The sequence below is a fragment of the Hyperoodon ampullatus genome (assembly GCF_949752795.1).
Source record: "Hyperoodon ampullatus genome assembly, chromosome: 18".
Classification (NCBI taxonomy): domain Eukaryota; kingdom Metazoa; phylum Chordata; class Mammalia; order Artiodactyla; family Ziphiidae; genus Hyperoodon; species Hyperoodon ampullatus.
Window position 1 is genome coordinate 6,002,570 of NC_136931.1, and position 14,336 is coordinate 6,016,905.

A 14,336-nucleotide genomic window follows, 5' to 3' on the forward strand; every position below is an offset into this window, starting at 1 on the left:
TGGAACCTTAAGATTCTGCAAAGCAGTGGATTTAAAAGGTATAATTCCCCTGAGGATCAAGATACATAATTAACAGCAATATTAATATTGGCTTCTGATCAGTTGATGACATATTTTATTTTAAATATTAAAAATAAAAACAATGGTTTCTCCCAAGTTGCTCCTTCCTCTAATTGCTCCCTTTATTTTATTTTTTTGGAACTATTTCCATCATGATTCTTGGAACTGGATTAGGAGCCAAACTTATGTCTTTTTTTTTTTTTTTTTTTTTTGCAGTACGCGGGCCTCTCACTGCTGTGGCCTCTCCCGTTGCGGAGCACAGGCTCCGGATGTGCAGGCTCAGCGGCCATGGCTCATGGGCCCAGCCGCTCCGCGGCATGTGGGATCCTCCCGGACCAGGGCACGAACCTGCGTCCTCTGCATCGGCAGGCGGACTCTCAACCACTGCACCACCAGGGAAGCCCCAAACTTATGTCTTTTAAATTGCATGTTTACAGTGGTAATGATCAAACAAGGTAAACAAGCCTTAAATTTTGCCTTTTCAATCTCTGTCATAACTTTCTCTGTTCATCTTACTTTTTTTTCAGGGATTTTTAAAATGGCCAAAAAAGGGGGAAAATATATATATATTTTTTGCATTTAATTTCAGCAACTTGATTAAGAGACCAGTTTCCCTTTACTGAGAATACCATGCACTGACTTCCAGTTAAGAAGTGTAAACTGTTTGTAATTAACTTCTACATACTGCAAGTCTTTTGATGTTTGTTAGGTGAACCCATAGGAATAAAGAATCCTCTCTCGGAAGTTTAGTCAGTGTTTCACGTAAGTTCACGTATAATCTTGAATTCTCTAGGTTGTATAAGTGACAGAATTTGGTCTTATTGGAAGGGAGGAAGGATTGCGTTGTCTGAATTTGCCCAGTTCACTCACTGTGCATGTATTACAGTCTGACTCTAATGATATGATGAGGAGGAATAACTGGCTTTTTCGTGGCCCCTACTTTGTGCTCGGCACTGCTCTAAATACTTTGCATACATTTACTCATTTAATCCTTGTGACATCTCTGTGAAGTTGATACTATTATGAGCCTATTCTACGTCTGATGGAACTGGAGCAGAGGTGGCAAGCGTGGCACTGGGAATCATGCCAAGGTGTCCAGCTCCAGGGCAGTGTTCTCAGCCTTCCTGCATGGAAGCCAGGGCCCTGAGTTCCAGAGCTCAGAATCGAGACGAAAACCAACACAGAAAAACGAGACGGTTAAAGTTTAAGGCTATGATGGGGGGCAACCAGGCAGGGCTCTCTGAGGAGCATGGAGGAAAACTCACTTAACCAGCCAGGGGACAGTCAGAGAGGTGTCCCTGAAGAAGAGAAATCTTTGCCGGTCCAGAAGTTTCAAAAGAGTTAGCCCTGTCAATTGGTGCTGGCCATGGGGCAGCTGGGGTCATGGCGAAGAGGGAATAATCCAGACAGAGCAATGGCCAGCATGAACGGGAGGGAGAGCTCGGCCAGTTCAAGAAACCACATGTGGTTTGGTATTGGGGGGGGCAGAGCTCAATGCAGGGAGTGGTATGAAATGAGGGACTCAATCTACTCATGCATTTATTCAAAAGACATTTACTGAAAACCAAGTATACGCCAGCACTGTGCCAGGTGCTGAAGATAGAGCAGTGGACACACCAGGAAGAAAGGAAGGAAAGCAGGGAGTGAGAGAGGGAAGTAGAAAGCAAACACACTATATTCCTGCCTTCAGGGAGCTTATAGTCTCATCAGGGAGCCACACTTCAAACACCTAAATAAGGAAGTAAATGCTTAACTACCAACTGAGAAGAAGGCCAGGAAGGAATAGAACAGGTGCTAGAAGTGAAACTAGCAGGGGAGACCTTCCTTTGGAACGGGTACCAGGGAAGGCTCTGGGAGGAAGTAACATTTCAGCAGGTCAAGCCACTTAGAAATGAAAAGGAATCAGGCTTGAGGGAAGGCTGTAGAGACCAGGCTAGACTGTAAAGGACCTTTTCACACATATATAAAGACTTCAGAATTTATCCCAAGAGCCAAATAGCCTGATGAGGAAGTAAGCAGAGGAGTGATGGGATCAGATTTGCACTGATAACCCCAGTCTGGGGGCAGGGAAGCCTGATTCAAGCCTGTAGCCTGTGGGCCTCCACAACTCTCCCTTCTGCTATATGCATGTCTCCTCCTTTGCTCATGAGACCCAGTTGCCTGGGTCACAGGTGTCTAAATTCTAGAGTTGCTTAGAGCGTGAACTCTCACATTTCAAAATGTAGCTGGTAGCTACAGTCTCTTTAGCTCCGAAACATCAATTCAAAGTACATTCCTGCAAGCTCTGTGATGTTCTTACTTCCCAGCCTGACTTTATTGAGTTCTTATTTGATGTCAGAATTTGGTGCCATAATCTACAGTTATGGAAGCTACAAATTCTTAAATTAGAAATATAAATAAATGAGTGGCATATTTTTTCCCCAGGCTTGAAACGTGTAAATGAGGTTGATGAGTCCCATTTACACAGCAGGTAAAGACATCTCTATCCAAGATGCAAAAGGAATGAAACACAGAGCTTTTCCATGTAAACCTTTGGAGTTCTATATTCAAGGTAAAAATAACTAACCAATTAATAAGTAAGTAAATAAAAGCAAATGTTCTCTTGTCTTCATGTTCACCATTGCCAGGCAGTGAGGGACAGCAGATCTGGTGGGGACAAGCCACGGTTCTGTCCAGACATACTTCTGTGAGTCAAGTTCATGATCACATTCCACAGGCTAGAAAACGCCTTTGTGCATGCATGGTTAACCTTGGCCCCCTCCTTAACCATCCCCCCTCGTCTGTCCAAAGACAAGGGATTAAACTGCTCCTCCACCCATGCAGATCTAAGATGATCTTACATGGACCAGGAAGGTACTAGCTTCTGGGCAACCCATTAAAAAGGCAGCAATAGCTTGAGCATCTATAATTAAAGCATTAACAATCAGACTTCACAGATTTGGGCTACAGGCTTTCCCGTGAAACGGGGTCGCAGGGAGCAGGTAAGGTAAGAGAGGCACATCCTTTTATTAAAGAATTGCTGGGCTCCAGTTACTGCAGCTGAATTGGGCTTCACTGGGGTTACATTTGTCTTAGAGATTCCTTCCTTCCCAAACATAGCGATGTGAAACCACCCACATCTCTCCTGTTTTGATTGTGCTGGGTGCCCCAGTGCCCTTGTTTCTCTCTTAGGCCTTACTTTCTTCTTCTACCTCTAATCTCTGTTTTCTGTGTCATGGTCCCAGAGAGGACATTTAGCCCATGGTTCCTTATCCCTTCTCGAGAGGTTCTAAAATAATGCCATTGATGGGACAGGTCACCTGGTGTCTGGTGCTGAGCCCAATGGAGTGATTCTGTGATAGAAGCTCTATTCTTAACCCTGCTTCGCAGATGAGGGTGTTGAAGTGCGGGGAGATGAGTGGCTTGCCCAAGGTCACGTAATCATAAGTGGTGGAACAGAAATTTGAACCCGCTGAAGTTTGACACCAAAGCCAAAGCCCCACCACTATGCTGCTTTTCCCCCAGATGTTTACCCAGAGATCCATCCCTGTCTCTATCAAGATGTCCCCAGGAGCCGCCAACTCAACGCATCAAAGCTGGACCATTCACCTGTCCCCACCACGCCTTCCCTGACTGGTCCAATCCGTCTCCATCCTCCTAGGCTAGACAATGTGGAACCATCAGGATGCTGAATCGTGGCCCTTTCTTCCTTCAAACCACACCTTCCACTGGTTGTTCCCCTCCATCGCTACTATATTGCTCTAACTCATGCCCTCACCTTCGGACCCATGGGTAGCCACCCAAGGGGCACAGTCCTCTGGGGGGCAAAGTGGCAGGAAGGAGAACAGGTGGAGAGGCCAGAATCTCAATCTCATTTCTGCCAATTTCAAGCTAGGAGATCTTGGCCAAGTCCTCACATCTGTAGGAAGGGAGTGCCAACAGCAGCCTCACAGGGAGGTTGCGAGGGTTAGGAATAACGCCCATTAATAAGCATACCCTGAGATGCACACACTTATGAGAGTCCTGCTACACAATACAGGTTCTCACTCACCTCCTTGTGCCTCGGTTTACCCCAGTTTGTAAAATGGGGACAGTAGCATGTGCCTCATCGGTGGTGGGGAGATGAGTCAGCCTCTGTGGCCCGTGAGTGCAGCACACGGCACACAGTAAGCGCCATGCACTCACTGGCTGTAGTTACCAGCCCCACCTCCCCTGCCCTCTCGCATCTCTAAAGGCACAGAGCAGCCATCACCACTGCCTCCCTACTTGGTACTTAATCAACATACGCGTTCACTTTCTCTCCCCAACCAGGAGCGGAGCTGACTAGTGTACTTACTGCTTTCCTTCTCTAGCAGCTGGCCCACTTTGCCACACAGAGTAGGGCTTCAAAAATACCAACTGGGTATCTGTTAAGGACTGTGCTTTCCTTAGAGGGCCTCTCTGCCTAGCTATTTTGTTTTCCTAGTCTTTTCTTTTTTTGGACTTTTTGTATTATGGACACATCTGGGCAACTTCACAAGGCCGATTTTCAAACCTCATAGAATTACTGGAGGCGGGAGATGAATGCCCTGTTCAGCTGGAGCCTGGCAAACTGACCAGGACAGCAGCCTCCACTGTGCTTTATAAGAAGCAAACGACTGCAGCCAAGCTATGTGGACGGTGTGTTCAGAAAGAGACAAATGAGAAACAGCCGGGGCTCCAAGGAGCTTTGCCTCCAGAAGGGTGTCTTTCTGGAACTCAAGAGACCAGCTCTTCAAGACTGAGTCTCTTGGTAACGATCCTGGGTCTCCAAGCCTATGAAAGCAAAGTCTTGTCCTAAGAAGTGCCTCCAATCCCTTCTGCTCTGCTTTGAGCTAAATACTATGATACTGTCTGTTCCAGATTTAAAGATGAGCTGTCAATCCCAATGAACAATATTCACCTAAATACATTCCATCCTGCATGTGAACCCCCTTCTGTGAATCTCTGTGCCATTTACTTGTTCCCAAGAAGCACTTTGTGCTGCACATTCTGGCAGTTTTGTTGCTTTAGATATTTGGAAGTCATTTATATCACCAGTTAGTGAGATGCTGTGAAAATGACCATGGCTAAGTGAGAGATAAGCTTGCTTTTGTGGTGCCAACGGATTACCACACTGGTACGTATTCACCCAGATCCTATTTTCTTTTGAAAACGTCAGTGGCACAATGTGGATTCATTTGTAGCTTGCTATCTACCCTTAACTCACAGATTCACAGATATAAAGGGGAATTATGGAGCTTGTCCAGTCCAGGGATGGCAAATATATTCCAGCCCTACAAACATCTCTAAATGACCAATGGAGTGTAGCTTCCAGAAGCATTGTATTGGGAGAGATACTCAGGTCAAGCCAGGGGTGATTAGCAATATCTGCCATGTATACGGTGACAGAGTGGGGCAGCATACATGCCACTTATTTGCCATTGCATACTGTTTAACCCCTCTAGTCTGCAGATATATGATTCTTTCAAGATCACACAGACAGCATTGGCAGGAAAGCAACACTCACATTGCCATTTGTACTGTCTCTGCTCCCCAGCTGTGGAATCAGTGTTCACTCCACCACTGAACAAAATTAGCAGATAAAGCAGGGTTACGGGGAGTGTGGCAGATGGAGAAAGGCAGTGGGAATCACAGGCTTTAAAAAACTGGGTGAGAGCAGGCCAGCAGCCGGTAGGAAAAGGCTAGCCGCACCAAGCAGGGGACATGCCATTATTATTGTTATTATTTTGCCTGGGTCCTGCTGTATGTCATCCCTTTCTATAACTGAGAAGCCACAGAGTCTCTGAACTCCTGGTGAAGCAGGAGTAGGTTAAGTCCATTGTACCAAATGTTTCTGGATGACACAATCAGGAAGTCTGAAGGGCACTTTGTGGCATTCCTAAAGTCACACGTGTGCAGGGGCAGAGATCTGCATACATGTGCGTGCGGAAAGGAACGGGCACCAGTGCACGGCAAAGGGGCAGCGCTATATGCCATGGTTGCCTCATATACAACTCCAGTGGGCGACTCTGGTTCTTGCCCAACATCCATTTCCCTTCCTTAGATGACAGCATCCTAACTTACTCTGAGTAATTAACGACCCTCTTTTTCACTCTCAGTCCATATACTTTAGGTGGGGCTGAGTCTACCCTGGTTTGGGGGCAAGGCATGTGACCCAGACTTAGCCAACCAGAGCCTCAGGACCAAATGGACACAGTAACTGGTTCAGGGATGGACGCACGCTCTAAGGACAGCCAATGAGATTCGATTTCAAGCTTGGGTTGGCAGTAGCAGGAAGAGATGCTCTCTCAGGTGACATCAGACTGAGCAAATGAAGTGGAGCTGCTGAGACCTCCACACAGGGAAGCAGGGATGGTTGGGACTGTCTAAGAGTAAAGACAGTAGAAGGAAAATGGAACCACAGATGGATAAGACCAAAGCTGATGTCGTCACATGGGCACGGATACATAGCCATGCTAGCAGGCAAAGCTATCCCTGAAATATTTGTCACATGACCCCCAAAATTCCCCCGGCCAGACTGTGTTTTGAGTTAGGTTTCTATCATTTGCAAACAACAAAAGAATCTTGACCAATAATAAACCAAAGACCCATTTTTCCCATAAGACATACAGACCGCAATATTCCTCCTTGGACCCAACTTATCCCAAGCAGTTCTATTACCTGCAAGGAGTCCCGGATGTCTTTCCCCCCGACAATCAAGAGTTCTGCCATGTCTTCCGCATGGGGAGTCCGGGCATGGACGAACAGAGTCTTGCCCACTGCAGTTATGTTTCTCAGGGCGACTAAGCTGCCATCATTGTTCACCTTGAAGTACGGGCTTGAGATCTCATAGTGTAGCTTGTCATTTCCCTTACAGTCACTGAAGGTCACTGGCAAAAACAAAACACATGAACAGAAACAGGAGTGTGAGTAGGTTGCGCAGCTCGGTCCTGGAGCTACCTTTGACCATGAAATGTGCATTACCACTCTGCATTCCAGACCCACGAATGCTGCCCCTTACCCCACAGCACCCTCTTGTAGCCATATGGCTTTGACTTGCTGAAGGACCTCACTCAATCAAGAATCGTCCTTAATCACCTCCCATGGCCCAGGCAGGTGCAAAGCCCTTTGATGCACAAAGAGAACCTCTTTCCTGCCCTGGAGTGTAGTGAGTAAAGCGTACAGTCAGATATGGTGGAGTGACATTTGAGGACACGATCTGCTCCCTTCTGTATGAGGTGCTGTGGCAGAACCAGAGAGTTCAGGAGCCTTGAGGGACAGCTTCAAAGGCACGATATCTGAGCTGGGTCTTGAAGATGAATGGGAAATTAGAAGGCCCCTAAGAGGGTATTGGGGTTCTAGGTTACTCAAAGACATGGAGGTGGTGAAGTAACAAAACAGACTCAGAGAAAGAGAACTAACTCAGTGCACTGGGACCAGAGGTGGACTTGAAATGATGCAGGGCTGGGGAGGTGGAGAGGCTTGAAATGAAGCTGAACATGTCCTTCAGATACAAATTAGGAAATGCCACTAAGTTAGGGGGCTGCCTCATAGCCCTGAACTATTTTTAGTGTGGACAGGGTCAAGGTCAGGCGTGTGTTCTGGTCCATAGCCCTGAACTATTTTTAGTGTGGAGAGGGTCAAGGTCAGGTGTGTGTTCTGGTTCCAATGTAGATCAGTGCTTCCCACAGGGCTGGGGTGTATCAGAATAACATGGGAGATTTGTTTTTTAAGTACTGAGCACCCAGTCCAAAGATTCTAATTTAGTAGCTCTGGGTTCTAGAGAGTGGTTTGGAGAAGGGCAAGAAGAGAAGCCAAGAAAACTGTTAGTTTGGTGTCATACCAATGATGCCTGGCCCAGATTAGGACAGTGGCTGGATAGATGTGAGGGCACTTCCTACAGTTGTATGGCTAGGTCGTGTCCGAGCAGCAGCCATGCTGGCGGAACCGCATGGAGCTCAGGGCCGTTACCATGAGCAGCAGCTGTGACAGCTGATCCATCACACTTCCCTCTGCGGTGCGTCTTTACTTAGTGCACTATTCTGTTACTACAGGTATCACCACTTATTGTCTGTGTGTGTGTGTGCCCATCTGCCTTCCTCTGTAAACTCTGGGGACCCTGTGGGTAAGCGTGGAATTGTATTACCTGCTTTCTTCCCCACTCCCACTTTTGTTTTCTTAGCTCTCTGCTAAACAGGCTTGTTTGTTTGTTTACTAAACCTTTAATTGGAGCATAAGACAGATACAGAAGCGCACATAAATCAGAAGGTACAGCTCAATGAATTTTCACAAAGTGGGCACACCCGTGTACCCAGCACCCAGCCCTAGACACAAAATATTACCAGCCCCCCCTCCTCCCCCTCCCTGAGTAAAATCCCTACCCTCCTCCCCAAAGGCTACACTATCCTAACTTCTAGTACCATAGATGAGTTTCATTTGTACTTGCACTTCATGCAAATGGAATCGTAGAGTGGGTGCTCATTTATGTCTGCCTCTTTCACTCAACATTATGTTTGTAAGATTCATCCAAGTGGCTGCAAGTAGCGCAGTTTATCCTCGTCAGTGTATAGAATTCCATTATGTGGCCATACTGCGTCTAGTTACGTACGCTACTGTTAATGGGCATATGGGCTATTTCCAGTTTGGGGTTCTTAAAATATTACTACCAGGAACCTTCTTGTGTGTCTTTTAGTGACAATATCTACCTGGGTCCAAGTACACTGTTAAAGCCATATAACTGCTGAATTAAGCTGATCTTTCTATTCTGGGACCATAATTCTTACGGTGATAGTAACCATTTTAGCTGCTCATTATAATGGCTAATGTGAGTTGAACACTTTCTACACATGAGACTCAGTGCTAAGCATTTTACGTACATGACCTTATTTAATCTTTACAACAGTTTTGACCCCCTCCCTCCACAGTCTGTAGATAAAGTAACTGAGGCTTCTGAGAGGGCAAAGGAGGTGCCCAGCACACAGTCTGTAAATCATAAAACCAAGATTTGAACCCTGGTCTGTCTGCTTTTCACCACTACCTGATCTCAGTAAAGACAAAGCTCTGTTGTAAAACACTCCCCTCCTGAAATCCCATCAGAACCTGCATATAATGACCTGAGTCCCCAGCTCAGTCCTGCTCCCACGTTCCCGTCCAGCCCAGAAGCACTTCACAGGGTGCCAGTGCCACCTCGAGGTCCCTCTGTGTCAGGGCTCCAGCGCCTTTCCTGGCTGCCAAGTCAGCTCTAGGGGCTTCTCTGTAATGTACACACATGGGATCTCTTGGGAGTCTGCAGTTCTCAGACACCTGTTCACTTCTTCTGACCATCCTCGTAGCTAAGAGTGATTGGGCGTGGCTGGTTCAGGTTTTGGAAGTGAACTATATGAAGGAGAGACACGGAGGTCGCTTCCATTGTCAGCATCAGTTAGCATCAATCCACTGAAGGCACACTGCTCAGATGACAGGGCCTGCTTGGGAACTTGTTGTCTATTTTGCCAGGATGCTGGTCTGGCCTTAGTCCCTGGGTAGGACCAAAGAAGACAGTCTCAGCTGGGAAGGGCTGGAGGCTAGGGAAGGCATACAAAGGCTAATATGGTTATTATCACCACAATAATTATCTTCCCAGAATAGAAAGACCCTGTAGGGATTCTAGTTTCACAGGTCAATTCCTTCCTTCTTCCCTTCCTTCCTGCCTTTTCTCTTTCCTTCCTTCCTTCCACAAATATTTCCTAAGCCCAGGTTATGCCAGATGTTGGGGTTATAATGTTGAACAAAGAGGGACACAGTCCCTGGCTTGAAGTCTAGTGTGAGGGTGGAGGGGTGGAGATGGACATTAATAGGGGACTTATTACAGGCAGACAGAACCACAACATGTGGAACGGCCCTGTGGCACTCAGGGAGCTGCATGTAAGCCAGTGAGATGGGCACAGAGAGCAAGGGAGAAAGCAAAGAAGAGATAAGCTGGTCCGGGAAATGTGGGGTCTGGAAGGCCACAGAAAGACGTATTCCTTGAAGGAAATCTGGACCCGTCCATCACAACTGCAGAACTGACTTTCCTCCTCTTGAGTCTCATACAGCTCTGGCTCCCCATGCAAAACAATGCTCAACACCCAAGATCCTCCCTGTCCAAGCTGTCCACTGACCCCACTGGCGTCCATCTTCACCCTGTCTCCCACATTAGCCACTTCCGCACCTCCCGACAGCTACGCTCCTCTCCTGCCCTTCGATGGGCTGTATCGCTCCCTCTGTGCAGAAGGTAAGTACTTCCCAGCTTCTTCACCCTGCTGACTCTGTCATTACCTCTGTCATTAACTCTATCATTCTTGGAGAGGCAGCTTGGGCCACTTCTCCAAATATCCTCTTTGCGTTGCCAGCGTTTCCGGTACATAGTGAATTTTATATCATATCGTATCAACAGGTCCACTCTATGTATCTGTTTTCCCCATCAGAACCAAGGGCAGAAATTGGATCTTATTCTTTTATTCATCTCCAGCAATGAACAGAAAGCTTTTCCATACAGGAGGCCATCAATAACAATTCCACTTAATTACTCTCTCGGGGCTAAATGATGCTCTAGTGGTGGTGGTGCACGGGTACCTCTTCCATACTGGGCACAGAAGATACTGAAGACAAGGCTGGGAACTGAGAAGGAAGGCCCCTTATCACCTCTTGTCTTGGTTGAGCCCAGCAGTGGAGCCAGGTAGGAAATGAAGAGCTCAGCCATGGTCTCCCCTTAGTTCCCCAGGCTCTGTGTGCATCCATTCAGGACAGCACTTAGCCTCCTGTGCTTAGCTTTGACTGAGCTCACTGGTGAAGTCAGCGGTGGTGCCTTATCTTCCCTCATAATCCCAATAAAGCTTCGCATAGCCACTAAGCATAGTTGGGATTGGCGTGTGAGTGTTGAATGAAGTTTTGACAAAGAACAGTAACTTGTTATTTACTGAGTGGCATCTGAGTGCCAGGCTCTGTGCCCAAGACTGTACATTCAGTCTCTCCTTTTAGCCTCATAGCAATTCTCATCTATAGCAGCATTTCCCAACTTTTTTTCATTACCTCCCCTGACCCAGGAACGTTTTTAGATGTTTTTGTCTAATAGCCACCATTCTCATGAATTGTCAATGTAATAGACATACTGTATACCAGTTTATTTACTGCATGTATATCTGTACTCTACACACACACAAAGTACAATTTTTGCCTCTCTCCCAAGAACCCATGTCACCTGTTTGGTGACATACAGCCCCACTGAGAATGCATAATCTATAAGCATCATTTCCATACTATGGGAGAAAAGACTGAGCCTTGGAGAGACTGACTAACATGCTCAAGGCCACACACCCAGAAAAGGCAGACCCCTGGTCCCAGTCTGATCAGTCTGCATCTATAGTTCAAGCTCTCGGCACATCCATTTCCAAGAAATGATAAATGAGGGGAAAAAGGGCAGCTGCCCCCATCTTGTCCCCTCAGGCCTCTCACAGATCCCTCCAGGTCGTCAGAGGTACCAGGTGAGGGCATACTGAGAGACCACATCTACATTCAGGACCTGGCATACAGTAGGCCCTCAATATATTCTAGCTCTCTTCCCAACTTGTGCTATCAAGTAACTAGGGTTGCATAATTGGGTCTTATGTATTTTAGACACCTTTTACCAGTTCAGGAGTGAGTGCTTTAGACTGTGGGTCTTTTTCAAGGCTATGAGAATCACCTAGAGAATATTTTTAAAAAGTAGCAATACCTGTCCCAACTCCGAACCGAGATTCTGACATAGCTAGGCTGGGGTCCAGGCACTAGTATCTCTTTAAGACTCCCCAGATGAATCTAATGCAGCCAGGGCCAAGAACTAGGACCTTGGACAATGGATTCCTTGTCAAGATGCCAGGTTTCCACATTTCCCAGAGATTCCTGGCACAGAGAAGAGGGTGGGGACCTATCATGCCAGGAACTGCTATTCTCGTGCCCTAAGAAGAAGCCGTTTTAATGGTAGGTTTCTAAGCCCTTTTCCAATCCTGGCTCATGTGTAGTGGCCCTGAGACCTTGGGAAAACCACCTGTCCCTTTAACCAAGGAACAAACAACAGTACCTCCCCTCATAGGTACTATAATTCTTACGGTGAGCATTAAACAAGATATATACCTAGGTACATAAAGCACTTTGGACAGACCCTGGTGCCCCATGAAAAAGAACTATTCTCATCATTATTCCTGTAATTCTGGACATTAAAGGAGCTTCACTTTCCTTTTCTACACAGCTTCCTTCTTCGAGCTGGTTTTCTGCCTGCTTCCTGGGTCCTTCCACCTCCTTCTAGCCAGGTACCCATGCTCTGGCCTATGCGGTTACCATGGGGATGGTTACTACAGACATTTCTGCTGAGGCTAAAGGAGTGAGGCAGATGATTCTGATCCAAACTTGCCCATCTTTGGATCCCCCCACTTTTCTTGGCAAAGCCCTACCTGTCTCACATAAGAAGTCATGAAGGAAAAATGACATCAAAGGAGTGAAATTACAGTGCCTGCCCATAGTGGACGCCACAAAGGGATGTTAAATATTCTTCAAATGGATTGTTTGTAAAGATAACAGGCCAAAAACCCAAGTCATTCTTTTTTCTAAAAGAGCGACGCTGTGCTGAGAGTCTTCTATCCATGACTGCGGTGAATCCTCACATTACCCGTTTGATGTGAGGACTTTTCTCCTCTGGCAACCGAGACCTAGTGTGGCTGAATGAGGTTAAGGCCTGTTAGTCTAGGCTAGTCTGCCTAAGCAAATGTGCTCCTTCCTAAAAACCAGCTAGCTTCCAGATTCACAGTCTAGCCATACTTTCATACCTGATCTATTATTCATTTAATATTTTTCTTCTAATTGACTCACATTTTCATTTACAAAATTATTTGAAGATAATCTTTACAGTACATGATGAATGTGCCAAATGTGTTTTTTTCTAAAAATGTTAAAATAAATTTAAGAAGTCAAGTAAAAACATATGTTTGTCCATGCATGCACTAAAACCCTCACAATGATGTGTGTTCCATTTTCCAGAGATGCTGGCTTGGGCTATATTCCTCCCTCATTTGAACAAATGCATGCCTGGCTCTACCCTACTCAGGCTTAAAATCTAGGAGGGCTCTGATATAATTATATATGATTATCTGATATAATCTAGGAGAGCTTCTGATATTTGAAATAATATATACAACATGAGTAATGAGGTCGTGAGAAAGACGAAAACCTTAGAAAAGGCACAAATCTAGACCACGCCGACGAGCGTGTTTTAATATTAATCAAAACAGAAATAGGTCACAACACTCTTTGTTTCTTCTTCCTCCTGAAGGAAACAGACTCTACTTCCCCACTGATTGTAATCTCACCTTAAATTTCCTATTACAGGGCACAATTGATAGGATCAGCCCTGCATTGTCTTACATTATGAACTTTGTTGACACAATCAAAACGTCAGTGATTCTCAAACTTTTAAATGGAGATCAAGCCAGTGCATGTTTCAGGGTGCAGAGTTCAAAGAACATATGAAGGATGAAATTGAATAGCCTATGTCTATTTTTTTTAAAATAGATGTTTCTATAGAGACAACCTCCTAAGTAGCTCAGAATAACACCATGAAGAAAACTGAAAGGAAAAATTCTAATAAACAATTAAACTTGTGAACAAATATTGAAAACCTCTATCTGAGGGGGAAAAGGAGCTATCTGTACTATTCTGAACCTACAAAGGACTTCCTTAATAGTTTATCACTGGTAGTTAAAATGGCTTCTGGAAAAAAAATTATATATATAATATACTGTACATGGGGATTTACTGGAATCAATTGCACAACATCATTCTCTGAGATAATCTTTGAACGCCCTAGGAGAAGAAAGGGGGGAAGTAAAAAATCTCCACCTGGGGGAAAATGCAAATTAGGCGAATGGCACCACTCAGAGTTTCAATTATGCTTTCAGCATGTTTCCACTCAAAATGTCCTCTGGGCTTAATGCAAATGTCACAAAAAGACAAACTTTAGCTGGGAGACAAAACCACAATTGAAATGGGAAGTTTGGCATGTGAATTAAGGGGCTTAATCTTCCTGACCTTGATTTTATGCTTTTCTATTTCTTTCTTTCGAATGTGGTTCTTAGGGATGGAAATGGAAAAGGCATAGAATCCTTACCATCTAGAAATGTGTGAGGAAGCAAATTAAGCCATATTATGATCCCAGAAAATATAACAATGCAGATGGATTTAAATTTATCTGCAAAATATAGAGCAGGCCTGCTCATGTAGATAGGTATGAACTAAATATGGAATCTGTG

At 45.5% G+C, this 14,336-nt stretch overlaps 1 protein-coding gene across 1 annotated transcript in view; it reads right to left on the minus strand.

Moving 5' to 3' along the window:
- The window catches only part of CDH13 (cadherin 13), a gene marked incomplete at both ends in the record, with an annotated part of 1,025,013 nt that overhangs the window by 636,796 nt on the left and 373,881 nt on the right, over positions 1-14,336 (minus strand). The window contains one exon of the mRNA XM_079724018.1: positions 6,721-6,929. Within this exon, the coding sequence (XP_079580144.1) occupies positions 6,721-6,929 (209 nt within the window). The remainder of the gene's footprint in view (positions 1-6,720; positions 6,930-14,336) is intronic.